General features: G+C 35.7%; 2 protein-coding genes and 1 long non-coding RNA gene across 3 annotated transcripts; 1 reads left to right on the forward strand and 2 right to left on the reverse strand.

The window, feature by feature from the left end:
• Positions 1 to 183: 183 nt before the first annotated feature.
• On the reverse strand, positions 184 to 2,493 carry LOC144209162 (uncharacterized). Its single transcript, XR_013329015.1, has 3 exons — positions 2,171 to 2,493; positions 1,193 to 1,340; positions 184 to 1,072 (listed from the first exon to the last, which is right to left on the reverse strand). It is a non-coding gene; the product is annotated as an uncharacterized LOC144209162 (long non-coding RNA).
• Positions 290 to 4,092, forward strand: cdr2a (cerebellar degeneration-related protein 2a). Its single transcript, XM_077735401.1, has 7 exons — positions 290 to 441; positions 972 to 1,084; positions 1,215 to 1,363; positions 1,430 to 1,600; positions 2,199 to 2,498; positions 2,671 to 2,884; positions 3,379 to 4,092. The coding sequence occupies exons 1-7, from the start codon at positions 363 to 365 to the stop codon at positions 3,589 to 3,591; spliced, it is 1,239 nt and encodes a 412-aa protein (XP_077591527.1). The 5' UTR covers positions 290 to 362; the 3' UTR covers positions 3,592 to 4,092.
• On the reverse strand, positions 3,753 to 11,713 carry sdr42e2 (short chain dehydrogenase/reductase family 42E, member 2). The gene is made up of 14 exons (XM_077735400.1): positions 11,663 to 11,713; positions 10,491 to 10,708; positions 9,562 to 9,919; positions 9,403 to 9,498; positions 8,800 to 8,857; positions 8,610 to 8,728; positions 8,467 to 8,542; positions 7,798 to 7,880; positions 7,326 to 7,463; positions 6,724 to 6,789; positions 6,378 to 6,441; positions 6,229 to 6,302; positions 4,755 to 4,974; positions 3,753 to 4,398 (listed from the first exon to the last, which is right to left on the reverse strand). Exons 3-13 carry the CDS (start codon positions 9,910 to 9,912, stop codon positions 4,762 to 4,764), a joined length of 1,338 nt encoding a protein of 445 aa, XP_077591526.1. The 5' UTR covers positions 9,913 to 9,919; positions 10,491 to 10,708; positions 11,663 to 11,713; the 3' UTR covers positions 3,753 to 4,398; positions 4,755 to 4,761.
• Positions 11,714 to 11,985: the final 272 nt, after the last annotated feature.

Consider the following 11,985-nt stretch of genomic DNA (forward strand, 5'->3'; position numbering starts at 1 on the left):
ACACTTGGAGGCCATTTTGTGTCAGGAATATACGCTATGAATTACATACCTTTTGGATGGATGGAATGGAAAGTTTACTTTGAAATAGTTTTTTAATTTTTCAACTGTACATTTATTTCACATTTGAACATTTTCAATTTCCAATCTTAATTATAGCCACCTAATAATACGCGTTGTTTAAATTTTAAAGTTTTTTTCTGTTTATGTGCCCCCTGGCGGCGGTTGTTGTTTTCTCGCGAGGTGCCACGTGTCTGTCATCAACACAAGGGGAGGTTTTCTAGGGCGGTGGAGTTTTGGCAGTGACACACAGAGAAAAGAAATCACTTTGCCACCTGATAAGAACACTTTACTGGCTCGTAAAAATGCTTACCGAGGGGAGCCTGGAGGATGATTTGGAAAAAAATGACGACTCGTGGTGCGTTCAAAGGAATCTCGAAAACGGTAAGAGCTGCCCTACCCTGGAATGCAATGGTTTTCTATTTGGGACACATTTTACATCAAAAATGTCAGTAAAGTAGAAAAACAGATGCGTATTTTACTTCCCCCTATCTAATGTTAGAGTGTTCAGCTCATTAGCGATAAAAGAAATACCAAATTAAAACTCAATTGGTCGTCTATGGCCGTCAATGGCAGTAAAACATGAATTAATAGAAATATTTCCCTATTACATATTAACTACCTGGGATTTTCCTTATATTTAACATTAAACATATTTAAAAAGAAGTTAAAACATTGAAAACCCTTGTTAAATCACATCCTTTTACAATGTTGCCTCATTTTACAATGATGTCACACTCACTATACTGTGTACATTGTAATCCTCAGGGTGGATTTATACTATAGCATTAGTTATAGTATCTAGGTGACCTGATCAGTAGACAGATTTGGATTTAAAGCAAGGGGTCAAACATGTATAACCCAAGGTTCACCTGTTTTTTTTTTGGTCTGTTTATACACCATGTTTGGGACAGATCTCCATTTGGCCGCCAAACTGGGCAAAACCCTTCTGGACCGCAACCGCGAACTGGAACAGGCGTTGCAGGATATTTACGCCACCAACCAAGAACAGCTGCTGGAAATAGAGGTGACACACACACACACACACACACACACATAAAAACATAAACACACTGACAGGATGTCTACAGTGGCAATGACGTCTTTAGTTTTTGGCAATGGTGAATAAACTCACTTTCCTGTTTGGGGTGTTTCAGTATCTTGCCAAGCAAGTGGAGCTGTTACGTCGAATGAATGAGCAGCACGCCAAAGTTTACGAACAGCTGGACGTGTCCACCAGGGATTTGGAGAAGGTCAATAAGAAACTGGTGCAGGATGAATATCTGGCGAAGAAGAAGATCAACAGGTAAGTACAAAAAAATGTTTTTTTTTCCAAGGAATATGGCTTATTTTGTGGGTTTTTTTCCCCCAGCTTGGACGAGTCCATCGACGAGCTTTTAATGCAAGTGGAGGGTCTTCAAAATAAAGTCGAAGCACTGACGTCGGTCCAGTCCGAGCAAAATGAGCAAGAAAAACGAAGGAATCTCAGTGCGAGTGCCAGTGTTTCTTGTCTTAAAGAACTGTATAACTTGAGGAATGAGAGGTATGTACAGGGATGTCTTTCGTTTTGGTTAGATGAATTGATATCAACATTTGTCTATTCATGTTTTTGATGATTAGTATGCAATAATTGTATCTGTCCCTGAATTTGAGGGGCTGAGAAAGTGCCAAAATGTTTGAAAAAGAAAAAAATAAGTGTAATGTATAATTATTATTATTATTTTTAAGTATTAGCTCTTTAATACACAAATTATAACATTTTTTTACCCTAACAGGGCACCGATTCAACTCTGTCATTAAGAGTATACTTCATAACCTGTTATTATTCATTTTAAATTCCACTAATTTTGTTTTTTTTGACCTACAGATTTAAAATGTACTTATAAGTCATATAAAAAAATAAAATACAAATTCAATTACAACAATAACGTCTAATATTTTTTTAAGTAACCACTTGCCATGCAAAGGGTTAAAACATCTAAACTTTCTACTTTTTATGTCCACTACAGTGAACATTTTTTGAATAAAAATGTAAATAAGAATTAAAATATTGAACTAAATGCTGAAACAATAACATTTAAATATAATATATATATGTATAAAAAAAACATACCTGGATTTTCCATTTTGTCTCCATTCAGGTGTGTCCATAACGATAGAAGACCTAAAGGAATGTGGTCTCCAAAGAAAAGCATCTCGTATGGCGACCCCGAAGAGGAACGTCAGGCCCTTCTCGGCTCCATCCGAACTCTCACCATCCAATTGGCGGCGGAAAAAAGTCGTCGTGAGGCGGCGGAATCCGAAAGCCGGTCGACGACCGAGGACAAACGAGACTTGGAGACGCGACTCCAATCTCTGGCGACTTGTCGGGACAGGCAGTCGGAGTTGCAGGTCCAAGTGGAGCGGCTCAGGATACTTTGGCGTGCCGATTGTGCTAACAGGTTAGCATTGGAAAAAGGACAAAATATTACAATCAAGAAGACAAGCACTGATGATTTTTTTCCAATATTTTTTGGGATTACAACATTATGTCAATGTATATTTTGGCCTTTGGGAACATGGAAATAAGGGAGGTAAATTTGATTTTATCTTCTGCCCTGATCTTATCCAAAGCAGGAAACCTGTCCAACTACTTCATTTTGACGCCGTCCTCTTCAATTCAGACGACAAACTTGAAGTGGACTTGGAGGAGGAAGAGGAGGAGGAGGGGGAGAATGTTGATGCCGATGATGATCATGCTCAGATGTGCGTGCGGCGGGCAGAAGTGGTGAAGCGGAGGGGTGTTTTGCTGCTCAATGAAGTGGACGCACAGTATGGTGCACTGCAGGTAGGAACAATGGACCCTCGTGATAGCTCTTATTTTTACAACTAGGAAGCAGGGCAAGTGACTATTTTGAGTAATAGAAGCAAGTTAAGATAGCATCAATGCAGATAATAAAAATGCAGTTGTTTTTTTTAAATAGGGAAGTTTTTAGAGTCAAAAAAATCAAGTGTGTATTATTATTTGGTGTACTCTATATTACCGTTTTTTTTTTTTTACTGAGTCATACCTGCCAAAAAAATGCACAAATATAAGAGGAAAAAAGTACCAAAAAGTCCCAGGTAATGTAACATTAAGTTTTTTTCATAACTAAAGCCTAAAAAACAGCATAACAGGCTTTTAGTGGTCAAAGTGCAGAAAAAAATCCCACTTAAGTATTGGTCACCTGCCAAAGTATGAAAACAAGTGCGATTTATAATCCTGAAAATACAATAGCAGCCAATGAGTGAATACAAAAGGGTGAATATTTACCTCCATATTTTTTTGTCTACTTTTTGCAGCTGAAATATGACGCTCTCCTCCAAAGATGTCAGCAGGCAAACGCGGGATTCAACCACAAATCCGTCCAAACGCCTCGCAGCCCTCGAGACCCGGTGCTAGTCCAGGACCAACCAGAGTACAAAATCCTCTTCGAGGAGATCTTCACCTGCATCCGGAAGACCAAAGAAGACCTGCACGATAACAAGCTTGTGAGGGGTGCTTCAGCACTGTGATTGCGATTACAAACTTTACTTTAAATGCTACTTTGCTTTTTAGTCTTTCAGCACTGATTCCTATTTTTTTTGTCTGTTTTTTTATTTGAAATATCGACAATATTCGTTCTCCCACTGCTAATCTTTCACTGTCCAATGGCGGCTATATTTTATTTTGGAGGTTTTATTCGCATTTTACAAAATTGTTTTGCAATAATGTAGCTGCTAATCTACAAGTATTTAACCCATGCTTAAGAGTTTAAATCTGGCATGTGGGATTTATGTGCAAAAAAATGTTGGAATGTTGTAATAGGATGAAAAAATATCAGTTGATTGTGATTATTAGATTATTGTATTGTAGTTTTTTGTACACTGAGACTTCGGAAAGAGGGCGAATGAACGCTTAGCACTTTTATGTATTTTTTAAATGATTTTTATTTAAGTTTTTTTTGCTCAGTGGTCATGAAATTATGCTTGTGATTAACATTACATATGCAAAATATTTAAAAAGTGTTTATCAAACCTGGTCTGCTTTTTAAGCATATTATACTTTGTGTGGGTATTATTTTTTTGCAGCACAATGTTGCCCTCTACAGATGCACTGCAGAATAACAGCAAAAAAAAGTTATAGCTGAAAAATAATGATTTAAATATCAGATGAAAATTAAAGTGCAGTTTTTTGTCTTTTTTTAAATACAATGATTATGGATGCAAAATTTTGATTGACACTTTCTACACATGGAAAATAGTCTATTGTGTATTAAATAAAATACTCCCTCAAAATTAAATGTCAATCATGGCGTAGTGGTAAACTCATCCGTGTATCACCTGAAATTAGATACAATAAATTAGAATGTCATTAAAATAACATCAATATGAATTTTTAAATTATAGAATTAAAAAAAAACTTTAAAATGGGCTAATTTAAGGGTATCAAATGATAAACTACTTTTTTGGGGAAAGAATTCAACCAAAAAACTAACAATGAATTAAAATAAAATGGCCAAATGTATCTACTTTAGGAATGAATTAATATAACAACTGCTTTAAAAGGACTAAAAAGAAAATAATAAAATATAAATATAAGCTGCTAAATTAAAGTAAAATGAATGAAACTATGTTGGTCAATGCAAAATTGAATCACATGGCCACATAGTATTTTATTATGATTATATTTTACAAACCATACAGTCAAAAATTGACTGTCCACAGCACGCCGCTCAACACCATCATCATCATCATCATTATCGGCAACAGCGCCATCACTGGCCATCTCCGGGTATCCTGGCGAGATTTCAGGTACTGGTCCACAGAATCGGCCAGGCTGTAAGATTTGGGACAGAATCCCAATTCTCTTCGGGCCTTGTCGATCTTGAAAGTGTGGCTGACTGCTATGTTCCTCACCTGTGTCGAATAAACACAAAATCGGGTATAAATGGCGAGCTAAAACTCTATTTTGGCTGGAGAGCAACTCATGTTTTAATCACGAGGATCATCATCGATCGTACGGCCGGGCGGCAGCTGTCTGACGGAATGAGCTGCAGGTGCGGCACCCCGTGCGGGCGGACTCAGATTTGGTTTCGGCCTCATCATGTATTCATGAGGATGACCTTTCCAGACAGATGTCCGCTCGATTTTCTGGGAAAACTGCAGAGTTGAACTAATTTTCTTCCATTGATGAAGAGAGAAGTCCAATTTGTCAGAAGTGGGAGGTGGTTAATTTAAAATGACATGTTTTATAGTGTTAATTTGAGCTAAGGTAATGGACATACTTGATGGAGTTTAAGTCTGGGGAAAATGTGATTTTTTTTTGTAAGATCTAAGATATTAGAATACTTCATAGAGAAGTCATATAATGTTAAAATTTAATTAATTTAAGAGGTATAAGATTAAATTAAATGCCTATTTAGACAATTTACTAATTTTTAAAAATGGCTAATTTAAAATGACATGTTTTATAGCATTAAATTGAGCTAAGGTAACGGACATACTTGATAGAGTTTAAGTCTGGGGAAAATGTGAAAAATTTTGTAATATCTAAAATATTAGAACACTTAATAGTCATAAAATGTTAAAATTGAATGAATTTAAGAGGTATAAGATTAAATTAAATGCCTATTTAGACAATTTACTCATTTAAAAAATAAAAAAATGGAATATTTTTTGTCCCTTATAATTGTTTTTATTTTTTTAACCCTCATCCCTAATCATTTTTTATCCTACAAATAAAACTATTATTATTCATTCACTATACAATTTCATACCTATTATTACCCTTTTACATCTATTTCTTCAATATAACATTATCCATGAACATGATAAAAAGCTTCTACATTTTAATCATGTGCTTGTAAACTTCTTTGGTATCTTCTTATAAATGATTAAGGTATGTAAAGTAAATGAAATTGACTTAAATGTATGCATAGAGTTCATTCTACAAGCCTCCCCTTTTAATGAGGTGTGTCTTTATCGCCTCAGAACAAGAATTGTTACAAGTAATGTGAATCCGTCACCACCAGGCACACATTCAAGCAGGCAGATAAGCATTGACACTTCATTAGTTGTACCAATAGAGTCTCACTATGCTCCCTTTAATTACCGTAGCTCACTTACTTAGCATTCTGAATAAGAAAAGGAGTGAATAAAAGAGATAATTACTTCACTTCTGGTGAACAGGAGTGGCACCTCTATCACAGGTCGAAGAAATATGTGTAAATATTCCATCAGGACGGCTGAAAAAGAAAAGAGAAGTCATGTTAAAGTATGTAGGAATGACTAACCCGGAACTAAAAAAAGCAATATGGCACCTGCTGAATAGATGAGAGAAACGGGCAGGTTTATTATGGGTCTGCTGTGGCCTAATATCTCAAACTGGAATAAAAAACAACAAACTATGAATCATCAGTAGGATTTGATTGAAAAAAATAAATGAATCGTAGCAGGCTGTTCATATTTTAAATTTTTGTTATTGTCAACAGTTTGTTCTTCAGCGACTCATTTTGGGAAAATTGATTTTCAAAAATAGAATAAAAATGGATAAAAGTGTTGTTGGTCTCGTTCTAAAAAGTAATTAAAGGAATAAATATTGCCAGTGGGGGAATAATACTTCAATAATGTATTATTTATGCCATAGAAAAACATATTTGCACTTACTATAGGTGTTAACCACTCAAAGAGATTCACTGAAACGCCATCGTTGATGAAATAGGCTTTTCCACTCTATTGAAACAAAAAAATACATATATACATCATTAAATATGTGAAATAAGAGCTAAAATTTAATATAGTAGTACTATAATAGTATTAGAGTACACACTAGGGCTGCTGGGATTAATCATGAAACTAACAACTAATCTATCATCAAATGAATGAAATAAACAATAAAAACTATTTGTTTATATTTTAGTTTGAAATAAGTAGGCTGATTTCTCTTAACCAATCAAAAACATGTAATTTTTGCTTCGGAAAAATATGATAAAATTACAGTAATACCTCATTTATCACGGTTAAGAGGTTCTAATGTAGTAACAGTAACTTGTAAGGTCACCACTGCCCACTAGTGGTCAGGAAGATAATCTCCCCCATTTTACGTTTGTATTATTATTCCTACAGTCATCTTTTCACATATATTAGGCAGATAAAAACCAGGATATAATATTCATAGTATAACTTTTTTTCCAATAAAATGTATTTGTCAGCCAAATAGGAAATTAATTGGCGATTAGTTTAAGAAATAAACAATAGTACAAACTTACAGCAATGGCGTTCTTACGGATGGTGAGCCCCTCTGCAGCCAACGTATGGGCCAACACCAAATTATCCACATGAACCCAATTCATCCGTGCTCGCCGATCTCCAAATCGAAAACTAAACAAACGGCGCTCCACGTTGACCTTTCCGTACAACAAAACTCAATTCATAATCTGAAACAAATGAAACATCTCTGGCTATCGATGCCAGTCAATTATATAAAAACCACAGAAGAAGAAGAACACAAAAGCACCCAAAACGATTCATGTCAAAATGTAACATATTGATTGTGATTAAAAAGTCAAGATTCTTAGCCTTGACTAACAATAAAGTAGAAGCTCTACATTCCCGCAGAGAAAACGCTGGAAGAAAGGCGGAGTGTAATTGGAGAGGGGCATCAATATTGCACAAGTCGGCTGGTGGTAAGACATTCCGTCGGAACGCGTGGTGGGTTAAATATGCGTCTGCGTTACTCACTATTACTCTGTGTAGGTGTCGGCGCTCTTCGGGGCCGTAAATGCCGCAAGGCCGCAAGACACAAGTTCTTAGGATATCCCCGCCTACACACAGAACACACAAAAAAACAGATTTTTATCCATTAAGTATTCATTCATTCATTCTTGTTGTTGTTGTCCGTGTTTTGATTCTGTCGCAGTGTTGTGGCAAAAATTGATTTTAGTTGTTTAAGTGTTTTACGTATAAAATGAAGAGATTTTAAATAATTTAATGTAAGGTAAGGAAAAAAATGGAGGGAGAAAGTATCTTTATATATAATATTTTGTATATTTTTGTTTATTGCTCAGCCTTAACAAAATATGAATTAATAGTGTAAACATGGTTATGCATGGAGACATTTTTTTAAAAGTATTTTAGTGAAGTTGCAATATTTTTAAAATATATATATTTTTTGCCTTTACAGTGATGTTGACTGTGTTGATTTTTTTTTCCTAAATTATAATTAAAATTAGGAAAAATTAAATCAAAACATATCATTTTTAAAGAGGCAACCTATCATTTTCATACCAGAATTTCAACAAAAATAACCCACATTTGACCCAGATAAGTCATTTTTTCTTAATTTAATTAATTTAAAATAGTCAACAGAAAATTTAAATGAAAGATGAGTTTAAAATGAAGATTGTGTACCTTTAAGGTGACATCCATTGGCAGAAAGGACCATTTGCTCTGCTATAGCTTTGGTTCGTGAGTAATGATCGATATGCTGAAAAGTACAAAAATGCATTGATAAGAACATATTTTGATTGGAATAATAGCGAGGGCTCACAGACTTGGTCGGGGGGAACGTGGGGGACGGAGTCCTCGTCTCCATCCTCGATGGGCTCCCCCGCAAATACCGCGTTGGTGGTGCTGGTGTACACAAGTCGGGGGATGCTCCTTTCTTTGCACACTGTAAGAAATGTCATGTGTTTCAATTGTAAAAGGTCATGGGTATTTTAGTTTTTTTGTATGGGTTCTCACCGTTTATGACGTTTTTGGTGCCGCCCACGTTGACTGACTCCACGTGCTCCTTTCTCAACTGTTAACAAATATGACAGGAAATATGACTTGATAAATATGATTCACATTTTTTAAATAATGACTATTTTATTTCATTTTTAATATTTTTTAATGAGAAACAAATTAGGAAATGTTCTTTCACATGTATATTCGTCTTTATTTACTAAAATATTTTTATAGCCAGATTTTCTGTTATGTTAACAGCCTGTTTTTTTATCCATTTAATTATGGTTAATTTAACTTTTTTTTGTCCTTGGTTTCTGATCAAATAAAAAATTGCCTGTCAAAAAATGCTTAATATTTTTTTTCTATCTTCATTTTGTATTGTTTTGCTTGAGCGACTTATACCAAAAAAAATAATAATAATAATTAAAAACACCATTGCATTTATATAATAGCTTTTCATAGCATTTTTTTCCCCATGCTTATTTATGGCAAAAGTTCCCACAATAATATGACAGTAAATAAAGTGAATTATACATGAGCCAATTTGTCATTGATTACCAATCTCAGTATCCAAATCAAATTGAAATAAAACGGTAAAAACAACCAGGTAACATTTACCTGTTCTGGCCCAGACATGCCGTAAGATGCGGCGTGAAACACGCAGTCAATGCCATCGCAAACGTCGAAGAGGGCCGCATAATCCCGTATGTCGGTCTTTGAGAACAAAAAAAGATGTGGCAAGTAAAAAAAGACCAACTCTTAGTTATTGTCCAGTACCTGAGAGAAGAGGGCCCCGTCAGGGATGTCCCACGACGGTTTATCGATGTCCAGTAGGACGACATCCATCCCCTGGGCGGCCAGCGCCCTCCCCAGCCTGAAGCCAAAGTATCCACCACCTCCAGTCACCACCACTTTCGCAGTGGAGGAGCCTTGTCGGTCCACGTGGGGTCGGTATCGGGGGCCAGGGGGTTCGCGGTCCGGCCGAGATGGGCGGGTAAAAGTGGAAAGGTGGCGTGGGGTCGGACCGCCGGACTGGAGGCGGCAAAGTGATACGCTAGGGCTGGGGAGTTGCTTCACCTGGCACAAGGAGGCGCTGGTTTTTCTCATGTTGGAACTGCAAAGCTCCATTGATGTTCTGGAAAGGATGGAGATCAAGATTTTTACTGATTTGTACTTCTACTGTCTGGAATTGATTACATTTGCATACAAAAATATATAAATATATCTCCTGCTGATCTTTATATGTTGTTTTTTTTGGTGTTCAAGCCATATTTAATCAGAACCAGCAGATTATTTAGAGTAAAAGTGTCATATTTTAGTATTATTACCTTAAAATACAGTAATGTGTGTTTTTGGTCGCTTGTTTTTTTAATTCATGCAAAATGTAGCAATTTTTCTAGCATTAACAAAAATGTATGTGCATTGAATAATGAATAATTATGGAGTGCTTAACAGTAAATATATGACAAATTATAATAGAAAATAAATGAGCAATAAGCTAGTGCATGCTACATTAACAAAAAATATAGTGATATTTCACCATTGTAGTATATACAAAAACTAGCAAAATAAACTGAAAATACATAAATATATCATTGTTATTAATACATCACCATATAATTCCACAATTGAGCAAGTATGTTATGACTATATCTTTAAAAAACCCAAAGTAAACTAATCAAATCTTGTATTTTGAAAGGGCTTACCTCTTTGTTATTGCAGTGGTCCAGTTGCATCCATTTTACAGTTTTTCCAAGTGACCTCAAAAGCATCCACAGTGTCTTGTGCAGTCACCTGTCAAGCGCACACCTCCACCTGCGCATACACGGCTACCGTAATGCATGACAGCTGAGAGCAGCTTCTTTCCGACTCTCCCTTTCTGAAGGTTGGACATCCTCTGCTTGATTTGACGACGGTAGACGTCCTATCCATTCAAACCAAGAAGATTAATTAATGAATATGATGTGACTGTTTCCAGATAAAGAAGATATTTACAAATATGTAAATTTGATAGATTAGAAGGGAAATCCCCTGCATCAAAATATACTTAAACACTTAAAAGGAGAATATTTACATAGTCTTATTTTTGGTTTGGAATAATACAAGAGAGTAAAAATAAATGTAAAGGGTAAAAATAAATTTAAAAGAGTAAAAATACATTTAAAAGGGTAAATATAAATTTAAAGGGTCAAAATACATTTAAAAGGGTAAAAATACATTTAAAAAAGTTCACCTTTTGTTTTGATTTCAATTATGTATAAAATGAGGAATATATGCGGTTTACTTGAATAAAAATAACAATATTTGAAAAAGAACACATTGATGATTAACCCTTCGCACCCACATATAAGTAATGGATAATCAAAATAATTGAAAAAGTACTTTTTGTTCATAGATATTGAATTCATTCAATAAATGGTCATCTTTCAAAAGCATTAATGACACTAATCTCGCCAATTAGATAAAAAAATGTTCCAAAAAAAAGGGTTAATTTGACAGGTAGTTATCCTCATATATATTATGCAAGTTATCCAAAAGTATACAAAAAACCTGACGCTAATCAACGGACAGTCCGCTCCCACACCGAGCGTCTAAGAAGCGCCTTTAGCGATAACGCCAAAGTTCAACCTGTTAAATCATGTAAAAGTGACGGCAGCAGAACTCTCTTCTCGCCGGCTTTGTTGGCCGAGAGGATGTAATGGGAGCCGTCATGTTTCATTTAAGAGCCGGCGAACCCAATAACCTCATCTGACTCTAGAACTCAGGAAAGCACTCAAGCAAGCGTCACCGCCATCCATCCATCAATTCCGTCTATAATCCTGCTTCCTACTACACAAGTATACTACTCGATGCATATCAATCTTGAGGAATCACACACCTTCAGTTGTTCTTCCTCCAAATATGTCTGTTACCTTAGCTCTTGGTGATGGATGGTAGGGGCGTGTTTGAGTGAATGACACTCAATAAATGATGTCTGCCACACTCATCAGTCAATCAGAGGGGGGGGGAGAAGGGTTGATGGTAACCTTGTACAACCCGCCAAGCAAGCAAAGATGGAGTAAAAAATCCTCTAGGGGACATGCTGGGTCTCAAACTCCATGTCTGAATGTAGAAAATAAAATTCTTCAATTTTTTTTAAGTTAATACTCAAAAACAGGGGTAGCCTATGGCTCGGGAGCCACATGTGGCTTTTTGGATGGG

This window comes from Stigmatopora nigra, chromosome 15 (assembly GCF_051989575.1).
Source record: "Stigmatopora nigra isolate UIUO_SnigA chromosome 15, RoL_Snig_1.1, whole genome shotgun sequence".
NCBI lineage: Eukaryota > Metazoa > Chordata > Actinopteri > Syngnathiformes > Syngnathidae > Stigmatopora > Stigmatopora nigra.

Bases quoted from the DNA above. Each gene is read 5' to 3' on its own strand.
- sdr42e2 (XM_077735400.1), bottom strand. From the start codon at position 9,912: ATGGAGCTTTGCAGTTCCAACATGAGAAAAACCAGCGCCTCCTTGTGC. The intron at 6,790-7,325 runs GTAAGTTTGTAC...TTGTTTCAATAG, and splicing joins TCCGTAAGAACGCCATTGCT to AGTGGAAAAGCCTATTTCAT. The intron at 6,442-6,723 runs GTAAGTGCAAAT...TTTTTATTCCAG, and splicing joins TTGAGTGGTTAACACCTATA to TTTGAGATATTAGGCCACAG.
- cdr2a (XM_077735401.1), top strand. From the start codon at position 363: ATGCTTACCGAGGGGAGCCTGGAGGATGATTTGGAAAAAAATGACGAC. The intron at 1,364-1,429 runs GTAAGTACAAAA...TTTTTCCCCCAG, and splicing joins GCGAAGAAGAAGATCAACAG to CTTGGACGAGTCCATCGACG. The intron at 2,499-2,670 runs GTTAGCATTGGA...TCTTATCCAAAG, and splicing joins CGTGCCGATTGTGCTAACAG to CAGGAAACCTGTCCAACTAC.